Source organism: Chrysochloris asiatica, unplaced genomic scaffold (assembly GCF_000296735.1).
Source record: "Chrysochloris asiatica unplaced genomic scaffold, ChrAsi1.0 scaffold00028, whole genome shotgun sequence".
NCBI classification, from domain to species: domain Eukaryota; kingdom Metazoa; phylum Chordata; class Mammalia; order Afrosoricida; family Chrysochloridae; genus Chrysochloris; species Chrysochloris asiatica.
The window spans coordinates 20041713-20058713 of NW_006408546.1; the positions used below are offsets into that span (position 1 = coordinate 20041713).

General features: G+C 42.6%; 1 protein-coding gene across 2 annotated transcripts in view; it reads left to right on the plus strand.

Annotated features, from left to right (window-relative positions):
* ITPR1 (inositol 1,4,5-trisphosphate receptor, type 1) overlaps window positions 1-17001 on the plus strand; it is a 437331-nt gene that overhangs the window by 154431 nt on the left and 265899 nt on the right. Inside the window, exons 6-11 of one of the 2 annotated variants that reach the window (XM_006846621.1) lie at window positions 1250-1348; window positions 2988-3071; window positions 3167-3313; window positions 7782-7877; window positions 9548-9592; window positions 14169-14323. In XM_006846621.1, coding sequence (XP_006846684.1) covers window positions 1250-1348; window positions 2988-3071; window positions 3167-3313; window positions 7782-7877; window positions 9548-9592; window positions 14169-14323 — 626 coding nt within the window. The remainder of the gene's footprint in view (window positions 1-1249; window positions 1349-2987; window positions 3072-3166; window positions 3314-7781; window positions 7878-9547; window positions 9593-14168; window positions 14324-17001) is intronic. The other variant, XM_006846622.1, reaches the window with a different exon arrangement.

A 17001-nucleotide genomic window follows, 5' to 3' on the forward strand; every position in this document is an offset into this window, starting at 1 on the left:
TCTCACCCAAGATGGCAGGTCCTGGAGCAGCCGAGCGTCCTCGACTAGAAAGCAATAGATTTCTTGCTTCTGCCACAGATTCTCCTAGTTGTAAACCTTCCAACCTTCTAAATATTCCTTTATATGTGGTTCAGAGTTCTGGGACCATCCCCCGAGCCTGCTTGGTCGGGTATTCTGTGTTGTTGTTGGCAGAGCTCTTTAGTACAAGTCCACCCGATCCGCCATCTTGTTTGTTCCCTTATTCTTTTTATAATAGTGTTTTAAACTTCAGGTCTTGAGCCATAAGTAGACCATGAAATCAATTTACTGGCTTGTGACTTTCATTTAAAAAAAAAAAAAAAGTAGAAAAGAAAGTATCAGACTATATACAGTGAGGATAAATATTTTCATAACTTTTATTTTCATTATTTATATCTGTGTATGTACTGGGTCACAAGAGAAATAGGTTTTTTTTATGTTGGGTGGAGTCTTGGTGTGCCACTGTAGGATAAGCACTGGACTGCAAAGTGGATTTGAATCTCAAGGTCTGCAGTTCAAACTCACCACCCGCTCCTCAGGAATCCTGTACAGGGTCATTATGAGTCGGAACCGACTCCACAGCACATAACAACACTGTTGTTGTTGTATGTTGTAGAGTTGATTCCAACTCTTAATGAACCTTTATGAAGCTTCTGAGAAGGGACTGGTGAGCTTGAACTGCTGACCTTGCAGGTCAAACCAGCCTTGTAGTCCAGCACATTAACCGGAGACAGCATAGGTTTTCTTCTTCTAGATATACCTCAGGCCATATCCTGTTTCTACTTCCTAAACCTGTATCATGGTGTTGCGCTATTGGATGATAAACACTGGACTGCTAACCACAAGGTTGACAGTTCAAACCCACCAGCCATTCCTCAGAAACCCTATACAGGATTGCTCTGAGTTGGAACCGACTTGATGGCACTTACAATATCAACAGCCACAACTCCTAAAACTAAGCTTATTTCATAGGAGTTCCTTCACTGACCTCAACAAAGACAGGATTTTTTTCTTACTATTCTGGACTCATATTGAAAACATCTGTATATAATCAATAATTCACCTTTGGCCTTGTAAGCATGACCCCTCATTGCACTGCCAGACTTTAAAAGACATGCTTCCTTTCATTTACTAGGGGAGTGGGCCTTCTTCAGTACAGGGTCTTAAGACTTCTCCGCAGATGGTAGTCCTTTCCAGCTCTTTTGTGACAAGCTCTGTTGTTCCTTTCCAGGTGGTGATAGGAGACAAGGTTGTCCTGAACCCTGTCAATGCTGGCCAGCCCCTACACGCCAGCAGCCATCAGCTGGTGGATAACCCAGGCTGTAATGAGGTAAGAAACATCAATTGACGGAAGTGGGTGGGGTTTGCTGCAAGAGCAGGCATTCCTGGGGCCAGAGCTCATGTGTGTGTGTTTGTAGTGAAAAGCATCTTTAGCACTGACTTGGAGCAGTGTGCCCATTCTGTAGGCCCAGAGTCAAGTTGTGAAAATCTGTGATGAGTGGTGGGTGAGGGCTGATACTTACCCCAGTGCCAGCTGGTTAAATACTGTGACTACTGAAGGGGTATTTTCTAACTTGTTTAGTCAGAGAGGGCCCCTTTTGCCACATTTTTCTGGCCAGTGGCACACTTTATTCTAAATTTTCTGCCTGTACAGAGTACCTTTTTCTGACTCCTAACAAAAATGTGCTTTAAGCCATCAGCAGCCCTACCAGAGTGATGTCTTGCTTGTGGGGGAAATACATCCACGTGTGGCCCGGTGGGCTTCTGCGTCAGACTGCAAAGTTGTTTGAACTGCAAAGTCAGTGGTTCAAGCTCACCAGCTCTTATACAGGGTCTCTATGGGTCGGAATCGACTCGATGTACTTAAAAACAACAACCTCTAAGTCAACAATTACACGAGACAAACACATTCACTTTGAAGTGGCAGAACATTTGCCTCATGATTAAGAACCCAAGCTCGGGAGTTGGACAGTCATGGGTTCAAAGCCCAACGCTACCATTTCTTTGTCCTGTGACCGTCATTACCTACTCTCCCCATCACATTTCCTTGTCTTTGAAATTTGGGGAGGGTGTTGTGGTGATCATTGGTATTTTTTAGGGTGTTGTGATGATCACTGGCATTTTTTTAGGGTGTTGTGATGATCATTGGTAGTTTTTAGGGTGTTGTGATGATCATTGGCATTTTTTAGGGTATTGTGATGATCAGTGATATTTTTTAGGGTGTTGCGGAGGCAGAAGTGAGATCATGAATGTTGGTACTTAGCCGGTACTTAGCCCAGGGCCTGGCTTAATGTTAGTGCAGAGGCATTGCCTGCTGCTGCCAGTGATGGTCAGGAACATTTTGGAATATATACACTGGTCTCATTTTTTTGCTTTTGCCACTCATTCTGTTTTATAGGCATTTGTTTTTATTAGGCCTTCACTTATTTTCTGAAACTTTGAGGGAAAGGAAAAATCACTTCCAGAAAGGCTGGAAGCTTGGTTCTTTAATCATAGTTGGAGCAGGCATAGTGTTGGTGAAAATGAACCATCTATTACCAAGTGCTTGTGGTGGACCTATTGAATTTATGGAGTCCTGGTGTGATGCTATAGGGTAAGCACCACGTTGATAACCATAAGGTTAGAGTTTCAAACCCATCAGCCGCTCCTCCTGCTATGAGTTGGAGGTGACTCGAGAGCATTCAACAACAACAACCTTGATCTTATTAGTGTCAGGCTTGCTTCCTGGATTGTAAGGAGGACTTTTGGGGCTGAAGGGCACAGGTGTTGTGAATGTGTTGTTGTTAAGTACCGTTGAGTCGGTTCTGACCCATAGTGACCATGTATAGGGTTTCCGAGGAGCGGCTGGTGAGCTTGAACTGCCGACCTTGAGATTCAAATGGACCTTGCAGTCCAGTATATTAACCCCAAGCATCACAGCAGGGATATAGTCCACCTGTATAACCAAGTAACTCTGACTTGTTTTCCAGGTCAATTCTGTCAATTGTAATACAAGCTGGAAAATAGTCCTTTTCATGAAATGGAATGACAACAAAGACGACATACTGAAGGGGGTAAGTGTGGACTGTCAGCACTGGACTCTTGTTGCAGCTCAAGTCAGCTGTTGGTCAGTGTGTTTTTCTGACTCCTCCTTTGTGTTGATTTTCAGGGTGATGTGGTGAGGTTGTTCCATGCTGAGCAGGAGAAGTTTCTCACCTGTGATGAGCACAGGAAGAAGCAACATGTCTTCTTGAGGACCACCGGCCGCCAGTCTGCCACATCTGCCACTAGTTCCAAAGCCCTGTGGGAGGTGGAGGTAAGGAAGGGGTGGGACAGGCGGAAGGAAAGACTCCTGAGTGTATAAGAATAAGTCACAGCCAGGCACTTATATTCCACCAATGTGTTGAGATGACTTAGAGAAATAAGCACCAACCAGTTATCAGGTTGGTGTTGACCCACACTGATCCTCTAGGGGTTCTCAGAAGTAGATCACCAGACCTTTTTTTCGAGGCACCTCTGCATGGATTTGAACTTCCAACGTTTTGGTTAGCAGCTGAGAGCATTAGCTGTTTGCATCGCTCAGAGAAATGAAGACATCACAACATACCAGGAATAAGTAGAAAATGACATCTACTTTGAAGCAAACTCGAAACTGAAATTGGAGACTACTTCCTCTGGATTGGCTCACCGTCTCTTCTGTTTCTTCTTCCCCTTGCTCACTAATCTATCACAATATTTCCTTAGCTTCTACCCAACGAGGTACGTGAGTGAACTGCACATTTGCAGCTATTAAGGAATGAGTGGTGGAGTGCTGTTAAGTGAGGGGCAGAGAGGAAAAGTTACGCACTTGGTTAACTAGCATACCCAGCTGGGTAGGAAAGGTGATGAGACGCTCATTCTGTGTGCTCTACAGGTTTAGGTGAGACACGGAGAATTTGTGTTTGGACCAGAGGTAAATGAAGACTTGTTGAAGGAGGCGGTGTTTAATCTAGTCCTTACCGGATGGTCTGAGTAGGTTACTTCATGTATGATGATGGCATGTCAGATCAGGCAATTCAAAAATGAGGTAGACAGGGTACAGTTCAGCAGCCAAGTTTAATGTCGAGCATCAGGAGAGACATGGGGAATGACAAACTTTGGGGGAGCAGAACCCTCAAAGGGCATTTATATAGGGGTTGATATTTCAGTACTGTAACAGACAATATACTCTGTTATGATCTGTAATACTTTCATTGGCTGAATTTTACAAAGAAGATCTTCAGGTCTGAGTCTGTCTTGGTCTGCAAGCTCTGTTGAGACCTGTTCACCGTTCTTAAATCCAAACCCACTACTATGGAGTGGACTCCAACTCTTAGGGACCCAATATAGGATTTCCAAGACTATTACTCTTCATTACAGCAGATAATCTCCTGTTTCTCTCACACAGCTGCTGGTGGGTTTGAGCCACCAACCTTGTAGTTAATAGCGCAGTGCCTGACCTACAGTGCCATCAGGATTCCTTCCCTTAGCCCTAATGTGAAGTGCTGAGGAGTTGGTTCTGATTCATGGCATACCCTGTATAGGGATTCTGAGGAGCAGCTGGTGGTTTTGATCCGCCCACCTTGCGCTTAGTAGTCCAGTGTTGATGCTACAGCACCACATCAGGATTTCTATCTTTAGACAACCACTAATTTACTTTATTTCTCTCTGAGATTGCCTATTGAGATATTGAATATAGACGAAATCATATCATATGTGATGACTAGTTTCTTTCACTTAGCATAATGTTTTTAAGATTGGTCCATAGTGTCATATGTTGTTAAGTGCCATCAAGTTAGTTCTGACCCATAGTCACCCTGTATAGGGCTTCTGAGGAGCAGCTGGTGAGCTTGAACTGCCGTCCTTGTGGTTCAAAGCTACTTTGCAGTCCAGCACATTAACCCACAGGACCACACCATATCAGCAATTTCTTTGTATAGCTTGATATAATATTCTATTATGTGGTTATACCCTATTTTATTTACCCATTTATTAGTTGATGGACATTTAGATTATTTCCACTTTGCACTATTGTTCAAATGCTCATGCTGCTGTGAGCATTTGTGGCTGATTTTTGTGTGGACATATGTTTTCAATTCAAAGAGTGGTGTTGCTGGGTATTATGGTAATTCTCTATTTAATCATTTAAGGACCTACCATGGTACTTTCCAAAGTACCAGTTTACATTCCCACCAGCCATGTATGAGGGTTCTGATTTTTCCACATGGCTTTCATTTAGTTTTTAAAGAATATTTTTCTTGGATATAAAATTGTAAGTAGAGAGTTTTTTCTTCCATACTTTTAAGAAAGTTGATCCATTTTCTTCTGGCTTGCTTTGTATCTGATGTGAAGTTAGTGGTTTTTCTCTTTGTTCCCTATATATAATCTCTCTCTCATTTTTTTCCCTCACATTTTTCTTTTTATTTGTGGTTTTCATTAATGTGACTCATGAGTCTTAATATATGTATGTGTACACTTGTGTACTTATAGATGTGCACACATACATTCATCTTATTTGGAGATCATTGTGTTTTTTGAATCTGTAGGTATATCTGAACAAGAGAGTTTTTGGTCATTATTTCTCAAATGTTTTTTCCACGTTCTCGTACCACTAACCCATACAGACTTGTTATAATATTTGATATTGGAGTCCTGGTGTGGTGCTGTGGGTTAATGCGCCAGACTGCAAAGCCATTTGAACTGCAAGTTCGGTGGTTCAAACTCACTAGCTGCTCCTTGGAAACCCTATACAGGGTCACTATGGGTCGGAACCGAATCGACGGCACTTCACAACAACAACAGTAGGTCACAGGGAATCCTGGTAGGAAAAGCACTGGATTACTAACCACAAGGTTGGCTGTTCCAAATCTATCAGCTGCTCCTTGGAAACCCTAAACAGTGTTGCTGTGAGTTGGAATTGACTTGGTGGCACTTCACAATAACAGTGTACCCCCATTAGAGTCCTGGTGTGTCACTGTAGGATAAGCATTGGACCACCAACCATAGGGCTGGTAGTTCCAACCCACCAGCCACCCATGATCTCTACAGGGTTGCTCTGAGTTGGAACCCTCTACAGGGTCACTATGGGACACTATGACTTGATAGCACTTCACAAGCACAGGTCACAGAGGCTAGTTCTAGGTCACAGTTTCATGATTCTTTGTGTGTAATGCTTTACGATTGTATGTTGTACATTGTGTTGAGTATCTGTATTCTTGTGTTACCCTCCTTTGAAATTGAGTTTAGTTAGTTTTAAAATTACTTGTGGACAAGTTAGATGTTTTAGTGGCTTCTTCTTAAGCTTCAATGGGTCAGATATAGCATAGCCTTTACAGTAAGGCTGGCTTAGGCTGAATACTAAGGTGGGGCCCTTTTTAACGTCATTATGAATGCACCGGGCAGTCAATAGACTCCACTTTGCCTTGTCAGATTCAAAATGCCTCTCAGCCCTGTGTGAGTGTACAGCTTCTCTGTAGTGTGTTTCATCTGGCCTGTGAAGTCTCATGTTACATGCATGTTCCCTATGGAGATTTCAGGAGCTCTGTTTATATAGTTCACACTCTTCAGTACCCTGTCCCACAAGTTTTAGCCACCCTCATCTCTGTCAACTCTGAATTATCTCTTTAGCTCAGTAGCTTGAGTTCTTCTGGCCTTGTCCCTGCCCAGAGAGGGTCTCCATGAGGAAAGCCAGAGCAATGGTAGGGATCCTCTGGTCTGTCCCCCTTCTCTCAGAGATTGTGGTCGTTCACTGTCTATTGTCTCATGTCTGAACTATATATCCTACCCAGTTTTCTAATTGTCTCTGGCAGTTTCATGTAGTTTGTGTGGTTCTTAGGTGTGTATAATAGCATCAACTCTCTACCCGTGCAGGTGATTCCTCATTTCCAGGAGCTAACATTAGATTCCTTCTGTGGTTAATCAGCCAGACTGTGTAACTTTCAGCATATCGGCCTGTGTAGGTGTTCTAACACATGAGTTCATGTATAGATTGCTTTTGTGGTTTTCCACGACATTTTTTTTTTCCTTCTCGTGATACTAATTCTTGTGGAAGAAGTTCAGACTCTCTTAGGCTGTTAACTTCAGCTTCATTATGATTAAGGCAAATAGTCTCATTACATTTTTAGTGCAACTATTTCATGTTCGCTTGTTGACTGATGCTGTCGAATCCCGTCTTGATTTGTGGTGGCCCCATTGTTGTTGTTGTTGTTGTTGTTAAGTGCCGTCGAGTCGGTTCCGACGTGGCCCCATATGTGTAGGAAATGCTGCAGGTTCTACGCCAGCCCCACAGTTGTTTGTGAATGAGAGCACTCTGACCCACAGAGTTTTCATTGACAGCCTTTTGGAAGTGGATTGGTAGAAATGTCTTCCTAGTCTTTCTTTGTCCAGAAGCGTCACTGAAACGTGTTCCGCATCATAGCGACACACAAGCCTCCACCAACAGGTGGGAAGTCCCTGTGCATGAAGGCCATTGGCTGGGAATGAAACCCAGGTCTGCCTTGTGAACGATGAGAATTCTTCTACCGAACTACTGTCTCATGGGAAGACACCATTTCTGCATTGCAGAAACAGTGCTTAACATTTCCTTAATGCTTGAATTCTGGCATTACTTAAGGTATATCTTCAGGGTCAGTTGGATGATGTTGATTTTTTTTCAGGTGGTTAATATCACTCCTGAACTACCGTTTCTGTGCACTGTATCAATTCAGTGTCCTTCTAGGATGTGTTGGTCTTTCTGTGATTCCTGTTGGTCATCCTTCCTGTCACAGGTTGTTCAACACGACCCTTGTCGCGGAGGAGCAGGGTATTGGAACAGCCTCTTCCGTTTCAAGCATCTGGCGACAGGACATTACTTAGCAGCAGAGGTAAGTAACAGCCACCCCCCCACGCACCCCCAATTTGTGTCGCTGCCAAGGCTGACATACACACTTCTCTTGCCTCATTTGCTTGTAATGTTCAGAGAGTTAGAAATTTAGGGTTACATGTTTTTCCTCCTACTACTTTTCTGTTTTCTTCTGATTTCATTTCCCTGTTGATAATGAAAAAAAGAGTCCCTGAGTGGCACAAGTGATTTATTCACTCAGCTGCTAACTGAAAGGTTGGTGGTTCAAGTCCACCCAGAGACACCTTGAACGAAAGGCTTGGCCATATATTCTGGGAAAATCAGCCATTGAAAATGCTATGGAGCACAGTTCTAATTTGACACACGTGGGGGCGCCGTGAGTCAAAATCGACTCAACAGCAACTTGTTTATATAGAAAAAGAGGCAAAAATGATTAATAGGTTTTATTATTTACTGGGTTCTGGTAAAAATGTGAGTTACAAAGTAATGGTAGTTTTGATTTTTTTAGTTTATTTTTCTTGTATTACTTTCCCCATATCTTAACTTTACTAACAGCCCCATCCCTAACATAAATGATATATGAAACTGGAAGGGGTAGGATGCATGAATAATTAAAGGCTTTTATAGAAAAGTCTGCTTCCTTGGAGCCTTAGTGGAATAGACAGGCTTATCTTTTTCTTGTAGGAATGTCAAAATCAAAGAAAGTAACTTTACCTTAAATGTCTGTGAAGGGTTTTTGAGGTAAGGAAAAATTCATTGTTGAAGGACAGAAGGAATATACCTTTTAATTTCTGTATTAAATTAAGAAGCTTTCCTACTGTGTGACAGATGTCGAGTTTACTCTGACGTGTTGGAAGATGTACGATGTCTATTCATATCAGATTCTAGTCGTACATCAAAGATGCCTCCTGCTGTCTGATAATACTTCTCCCAGCTTTTCAAGGTGATGGTTGGGTATCAACGGGTGCTTTTGCAACCGACCCAAAGAATGCGGGATTTAAATGTACTAAACTCCCTGGGATGTCTGATACTTATAGGGATCGTTTTGAAATATCTAAGCACTGAAGTCTAAGCTGAAATTCTAAATGGAACTGTGGGGAATTATGGGAGTCCTGGTGTGGCTCTATGGACTAATGTGTCAGACTACAAAGTCATTTGAATTGCAAGGTCAGTGGTTCAGGCTCACCACCTGCTCCTTGGAAGCCCTGTACAGGGTCTCTATGGGTCAGAATTGACTCGACAGCACTTAACAAAGAACCCAGCTGTGAGAAATATTGGTAACTTGGTTTGCCAAAGATCAGCGGTGTTATGTACGGAGGTGAAAGTCGTTCTTGCTAAAGGCCTGAATTTTTTTTCTTATTATTTTTTTTACCAAAACTAGGAATATCAATGACTGGGCACTGCTCTTTAATTCATCTTGGGCTTTTCACTGTTGCTTTGCTAGTGAATTCACTGTGTTCCTTCTGTCTATCTTGGAGAGCCGTCTGCTGGTCACTGGTAGATTGTACTGTGTGTGTTGTACTCGTGTGACGTGTGTTGTTCTTGTGGCATGCTGGTTTTGTGAACAGAGGGAAGGGACAAGTACTTAGCTGTTCAAAGATGTATGCAGGCCGTGAAGTCTCCTGTAAGTGGGGCCGACTTCCTTGAGAAAGCAACAGATCTTTTAATTTCCTAATGATTCTTTTTCATCAGGTAGACCCTGACTTTGAGGAAGAATGCCTGGAATATCAGCCCTCAGTAAGTATGGGCAAGAACCTTCCTGTTTTCATCCGGTAGGGTGAGGTCAAATGATCTGAAACCCCTTTATGAAACTGCCACCACAGTCATCGTGTGCTGGGGAAGGGAACCTCAGATTGTTTTCAAAGAAGGTCTTATTCTGTGCTTCCCTTGAGGACAGTCATGTCCTTGATTGGTGAGACGGACTGTTGGTTGTGATGTATCTTCACATCTAAGTTGGAGATCATGGAATACTCCTGGTTTGGAAACTATGATGACTTTGTAGGAAAGGTTGGCCTTTTACAAATGTTTGTCCTTTTGCTTTTGACCTGAATGGTGACTCACTCAGGTTTTTCAGGGAATGAGTGTATGCTGTGGAGTGTCATTTGATCTGTGAAGGTGTCATATGAGGCTTTGCATACCTGCTTTCTGATTACACATCCTAGTGTCTAACTGTTTAACCTTGCTTGCTGCAAAATCAGAACTAGGCCTTAGTGTATACTGTGGTTTGGAATTTTAGCTCACAAGTTGATCTTTCCATGTAGACTGCTGAGTAATGCTGATAAACCTTATCTCTTGGGGTTCCAATGTCCACAATTATGGGTTGGAAAGAACAGTGTTGGTGTGACATAGAAAGCATGGATAAATGCAAGGTGGTTCTCTTGTGGAGTACTTGGTTCTGTTCTAGAAATTTTAAAAGTAAAACACCACAAAGCGCCAAACAGTTGCTGCTATCTTTGGAATCGTGTGTCCATGTGATGATTTAAGTGGTGGGTAGAGTAATAAGGTATTGAGAGAGGATTCTTTTTGCCTTTTTTTTTTAAGTAAAATTTTAGCAAACTTTAAGCACGTTGGAATAGGCACAATATGGAGTTAAGGCAGAGAGAATGCAAAATATAGTTATCTTTGAGATGTATTGTGAAGTCTGCAGTTAAAGTTAACCTCCTGGTTGAACTTGTGTAGAGTGTTAGTGTTGAGAGAGCTCAGAGGTGGTCTAGCAAAGGGCTTCTTCTCTTAGACTTGCTAGGGGAACAGTCCTCTCTTCCTGCTCCTTGATGGAGTACCTGAGGCTCATGCCTTCCTCTTGTTCCTCCTAACTCATTTCCAGGTTCCAACTGAAAAGCTTACCTTTCACAAAGAATAGGCCTGGGAAAACCTGCCCTAGTCTAACTTTCTGCCATCTTTTTGAAGGATGTGGTTGTAGATTTCATTGCTTACACACTTGGACTGACGGGTTTACTCTTCATGGTGCAGGCATTTTCAGAGGTCAGCTTTTATGGGATGTACGTCTATTGGCCTTCATGTTGCCATCGGAGGTAGCGCAGGTAAGTCTCACTTCTGAGATTACTCTGAAGGAGGACCATGGCTCCTTGCAGTTATGACTGATGTTCACGTTAACTGAGGCTGGCCAGTTTATGTGGGAGAGGGAAGATTGGTATTTTCAATGCTGGAGGAGGAGCCTCGTGAGATAGAATAGTGAAATCTGGTTTTAAATCTCCATCCCACCTCTGATGGGCTTTCACAAGTGACTTTCTTTCTCAGCCTCAGTTCCCTCACCTGTAGAAATAGGGTATAAACATATAAGGGCAAAGTGAGATGCTGTACATATTTTGCCCTCACAAAATAATAGATTCCATTTTGGTAAGTTGTACAATGTCATTATCATTTTAGTGCCTTCGATCCCCTACTAGTTCATCTAGTAGTGAATGGAGACAGTCTTCATGTGGCCGTTGAGGAAGCAGACACTGAGTCTGGTCCTGCCTTGTCATCTTAGAATCTGGATTCAGTGGCCCCCTCACTGGCCTACCTGGTCCCCCTCCTCCCTGCTGAGACAGAGGATGTGCAGACATTTGGGGTACATTTAGGCCACTGAGGTGTCGATACTCCAGGTATTGCTTGTGTAGGAGTTGAAGGTGGAGGAGTGGTGTGTGGAATGGGTGATACCCCAGACTCCCAAGGCCAGCAGCACAGCCTCATCCTCTTTTCACTGGAAACATTAACAGTGATGCTCAAATTGGGCCCACTGTGACAGGAAGGTTCTTCTGCTGTGCTCATTGGCCATGCGTTTCCCCGATCCTTGGCTTCCGGTGCCTGCAGTTCTGCCTCAGTCCCCATTCAGCCTGTTGTGACCACCCTCCCAAATTCAGCAGTGCCCTCCAGCCACTTGTTGGTGACCAGAGGGAGTATAAAGGGTTACCATGGACTGCTAGAAGAACAAACAAATCTGTGTTGCAAGAAGTACAGCCAGAATGCGCCTTAAAAGTCAGTATAGCGTAACTTTGTCTTTCACACTTTGAATATATTTTCAGGAGGAACCAGTCTCTGGAGAAGGACAGCATGCTAGGTAATGTGGAGGGTTAGCAAAAAAGAGGAAGACCCCAATGACATGGATTGGCACAGTGGCAGCATCAGTGGGCTCAATTGTAACAACAATTGTGAGGTTGGTTCAGGAGCAGGCAGTGTCTCGTTCTGTTGTGCATAAGGTTACTGTGTTGTTGTTGTTAAGTACTGTGGAGTCGGTTCCGAGTCATAGTGACCCTACACAGGGTTTCCGAGGCTGTAAATCTTTACAGGAGCAGACCGCTTCATCTTTCTCCTGCGGAACTCCTGGTAGTTTCAAACTGCCGACCCTGAGGTTAGCACTATGCTACCAGAGAGTTGGAACCAAATGTTTGGAGGCATATTGCATATACACCTTCCACCCACTAGGTGGCAGACACAGACTGGACATTGACAGAATTGGGCCTTAACTTCTCACACAGCTGACTTAATGAGCAATTTTGATTTTTCTCTACAATTCCCACAGGTCTCTGAAATATAACTGTCAGCCTACAGCCGAACCTGTGTCTCCAACCATAATCAGATCAGGATTTGTTTTTAAAATAGTGTGTGGAACACTTTGTATGGGAACCATAGTTAGAGAACAAATCCTCTTCTAAGTTTTTCCTCCTGAACTGAAGTTGTAGAGATGTTTCAGTACTCTCTAGTTATACCTGTAGCATAGTGGCTACGAATCGGGCTCCTAACCTCAAGGTCGTCAGTTTGAAACTACCAGCTGTTCCGTGGGAGAAAGATGAGTCTTTCTACTCCTGTAAAGATTTGCAGCCTCGGAAACCCTGTGCAGGGTCACTATGAATCAGAACTGACTCCACAGTACTTAACAACAACAGTTATACCTGTAGATAGGTCATGTCTGGTTTAAAAAATGATCTATTTTCTATTAGAGCTTATGGATCTGATGTTTTCACTGTAGATTAACATAACTACCCACAACCAAACTAAACTAGGGTTTGGTGAGACGAAAGTTACTAACTGCAAGTTATTTGTATCACAGGGCTCAGGTACAAATGATTAATGTACTTGACTGCTAACCAAAGGTTGGAAGTTCGAGTTCTACTCAAGGTCTATCCAAAGGTGCTTCAGAAGAAAAGCCTGGCGATTTGCTTCTGAAAAGTTTGTCTTCGTTTATATCTGCCCTGATATGCGTAGAGAGTAGCTAAGAATCTAACTGTACAAGTTATTGTTAGAGGAGAGAGTTGGGGGCGGAGAGGACGCAGAGAGGTTTGCGGTGTTAAAAAGACCGCGTTATTTATCTGTTAAACAGACGGGGGTTTTGAACTGATAACATCAGTTGCCTGCACTCATAGAAATCTGGCCCCATGGAATTAGGTTCTTTCATGCTCTCTCCTTTGCCTGTTTGCTGTGATTTCCTTTGTCTCAATATACTTTGGTCTTCCTGATGCAGTCTTTTCCCCCTCCTCTTTTGGGAAGGAGTCAGTGCCTTTCCCAGTGGATGGTGTCATCTTGCAAGGACGTTAGATCCTGGAAGTGATCCCACGTAGAGTCATGGGACTGAGCGAGGCCTTGTGAGGACTCCTGGACCAGTCCTTTGTCTGAGTACTCTGCTTCCACTTCCTTTGGCAGATGGGATTTGGAGTCATTGTGAAATGTTTCACTAGAATGTGTCTCTGCAGTTTCTCCTGAGAGCTCTCAGCCATGTTCCTCAGCCTTCAGTGTTGGAGGGTTTCTGCGTCTAAGTCCTGGTGAGGCCACTTCCACAGAATGTCACCAGCAGCCCTCCATGATCAATTATAGATGCTTTTTTCCAGGGCTAGTCTGACTTCTTGAATATTTTTCTTGGCCACACTGGGATTGCTGCTTACCAGCACTTGGCGTCAGGTTAATTTACGTGTCTTCTCTTGGGAAGGAGCTATACGGTGTTGTCTCATTGCAATTATCACCGTAGATTAACCTGGCTACTCTAGCACTAAACCCACAGAACACGTTTTTCCATAGTGCTTCTTTTGTCCCCAGCTACTACTGCACACGAACACAGGAAATGCTCAATCCTTTATCACCAACAGCGCTCTTTCCATGGAGACTTATGGCGGTCCCAGTGGGTCAGATGTTGGCATTGTAACACAAGGCAGTAGAACATCAATATGCGGATCCGCTGTCATCTTTCATGACTGCTCACAGACTGTGGTGCTGACGTTCACTCTAGATCCGTCTCTGTTCCTGTGCACTGTGGAATGAGTTTACTTAATGAAGGGCTTGGCCACACACTGTCTCTTACTTGGTGCCTTTTACTCCCCAGGTGGACCCCGATCAGGATGCATCTCGAAGTAGGTTACGGAATGCCCAAGAAAAGATGGTGTACTCCCTTGTCTCTGTGCCCGAAGGGAATGACATCTCCTCTATTTTTGAGCTTGACCCCACCACTCTGCGTGGAGGTGACAGCCTTGTCCCAAGGTAAGAGTTTCAATTTGATGATCCCAAGAGTCAGAGCAGGTGATGTGGCCTGGCCGAGTTTCTTGGAGTCTGTATCATTATTAGAATCCCCAGGTGGTAAAAATGGTTAAATGCTCAACCTCTAGACAAGAGATTGTTGAGTTGAACCCACCTGGGCAGACAGACCTGGTGTTCTGCTTCAGAAAGAACACAGTTCTACTGTGCACATGAATCGGAAACAACTTGAGCGATACCTACCAATAGCAACAAAGCATCAATGTCTTTTCTTTAAGTTTTTAATAAAGGATTTGGTAAGATGTGGACTGACTGTCAAAATGCATGGTGCCTGATAATTGGTGTATAAATTGTCCATTAGAAGTTCTCATTACTTGAGTATGAAGTGCCTACCAAAGATACACAGGCAAGAACTCAAGTAGCTTGATATTTCTAGTATCCTTCACTCCCTGCCTCCTTCCCCAAACCTGAGAAATATCCCTGGTTAATTGAATAAACAGAAGAAAATTCTAGAAAATGAAATTTCTGAAATTCACTTTGAGCACAGTAAATTTTATAAAAATTATTGAGAAGTTGGACAAGTATTCTTTGCCTCTTTTATTAAATTTCAGTCTTAGATTTGTTGCCAAAGATTGCATTTCTTGAGGAGTAACTGGACTCTAAAGAGAACAAAAGCTCATTTTAAACAACAGAATCAACAATAATAATATTATTCAAGGCCCATATTGACTGAGTGGTGACTACATGCTGGGTAAAATTCTAAGGCCTTTATATGTAGTATGTAATTTAATCTTCGCAACAACATCCTATAAGATAGAAGTGGTTGTTATCTGTGCCTTTTTATACATAAAGACACTGCGGATCAGAGAATCTTATAATAGAGTCCACAGACCCATCCCTCTCTCTTTTAACTTTTTATCACTTTTTGTTGAGTGAAGGTTTACAGAGCAAATCATCAGCTTTACATTGGACAAATCAGAAAGTTTCTTTCGTCTTGGTTGCAGTCCCTGAGTGTAACAACACATATTCCACTTCCTGCCTATGCTTTTTGTTTTCATTTCTCCTCCTTTCCTTTTAATTTTTGTCCTTAGGTAAATGCTGCCATTTTGATCTCAAATGGCTGGCTGTTCTCTGGTGTGCAGACCTTGCTGGGTTGTTGTTCCACCTATATACCTATCAATTTCTTGACTGAAAATTGAACCAGAGGAGGGAGTTCAGTTCCAGACCTGAAGGGTGACCACAGGCCATAGTCTCAGGTTCCACCAGTCTCTGTCTGACCAGTGCGTCTAGCCTTTTGTATGACTTTGAGTTTTGTTCCACATTTTCCCCCCACTCTATCCAAGACCTTCTAACGTGATCCCTCTCAGAGCCGTTGATAGTGGTAGCCAGGCACCATCTAGTTCTTCTGGTTTCAGAGTGCTGGAGACGGATGTTCATGTGGTCCACTAGTCCACGGGACTAATTGTTTCCAAGCCTCTTCAGTTTTTATCAGTCTTATTTCCTTAGACAGGGAGAAGAGTCCATACTAATAAATGTTCAAGACAGATAGGGTTGTGTGGGCAATTCTAACCTCTAAACTCAACTCTGGTTATAACTATTGGCAGTTGTTCATTTTCTCCCAACCTCCACTGCCCCCAATACTTTTGTTGTTAAGTGCCATCGAGTCAGTTACAACTCATAGCTTCCCTTATAGGGTTTTCAAGGAACCACTGGCGGGTTTGAATCTCCAACCTTGCATTCCAGTGCATTATCCTGCAATGCTGCATCCATTAATGTGCTTCTCTATATAGATGTGCCTACTAGACATTTCACATAAATGGCATCATAAAACAAACATATGGTCTTTTTTTACTGCCGTTTTACACTTAACATAATGTATCCAAGCTTTATCCATGTTCTAGTATTTCTCTTTATTGCTGAATGATGTTCTATTGTATGGATGCAAAACATTTTATTTACCAATATATCAGTTGTTGTATGTACATTTGGACTCCATCTTTTGCCTATTGCTAATAATGCTGCCATGAATATTTGTGTATATTTTTGTGTAATGATATATTTTCATTTCTCTTGAATGCACACCTAGGAGCAAAAGTGCTCGATCTTGTGGTAATGATGTCTAATCTTTTGAGAAACTGCCAAACAATTTCCTATAGTTACTACACCATTTTACAGTCCCAACAACAAGTGTGCAAGGGCCAAGCCTTCCACATTCTTGCCAGATTTATCTGTTGCTCTGATTATACTCATTTCTAGTAGGTGTGATGTGGCATCTCTTGTGGTTTTGACTCACGTTTCCCTGATAGCTAATGTTGATCATCTTTTCAGGTGCTTATTAGCCATTTATATATCTTCTTTGGACAAATACCTATTCCAACTCTTTGCACATTCTAAAAATTAGGTTGTTGAGTTGTAAGAGTCTTCATATATTCGAGGTACAAGCCCCTTATGGGAACAGTGATTTGTAAGTATTTTCTTCCATCTCATGGATTGTCTTCTCACTTTCTTGAAGTGTCCTTTGAAGCAAAATATTTTTTATTGAAGTCCAGCTTATCAATTTTGTTCTTTTCCTTTTGATTGATTGTATCTATTTTGTTGCTGTATCTAAGGAACCATTGCCAAATCCAAAGTCATAAAGACTTATGCCTGTGTTTTCTTCTAAGAGTTTTATCATTTTAACTTTT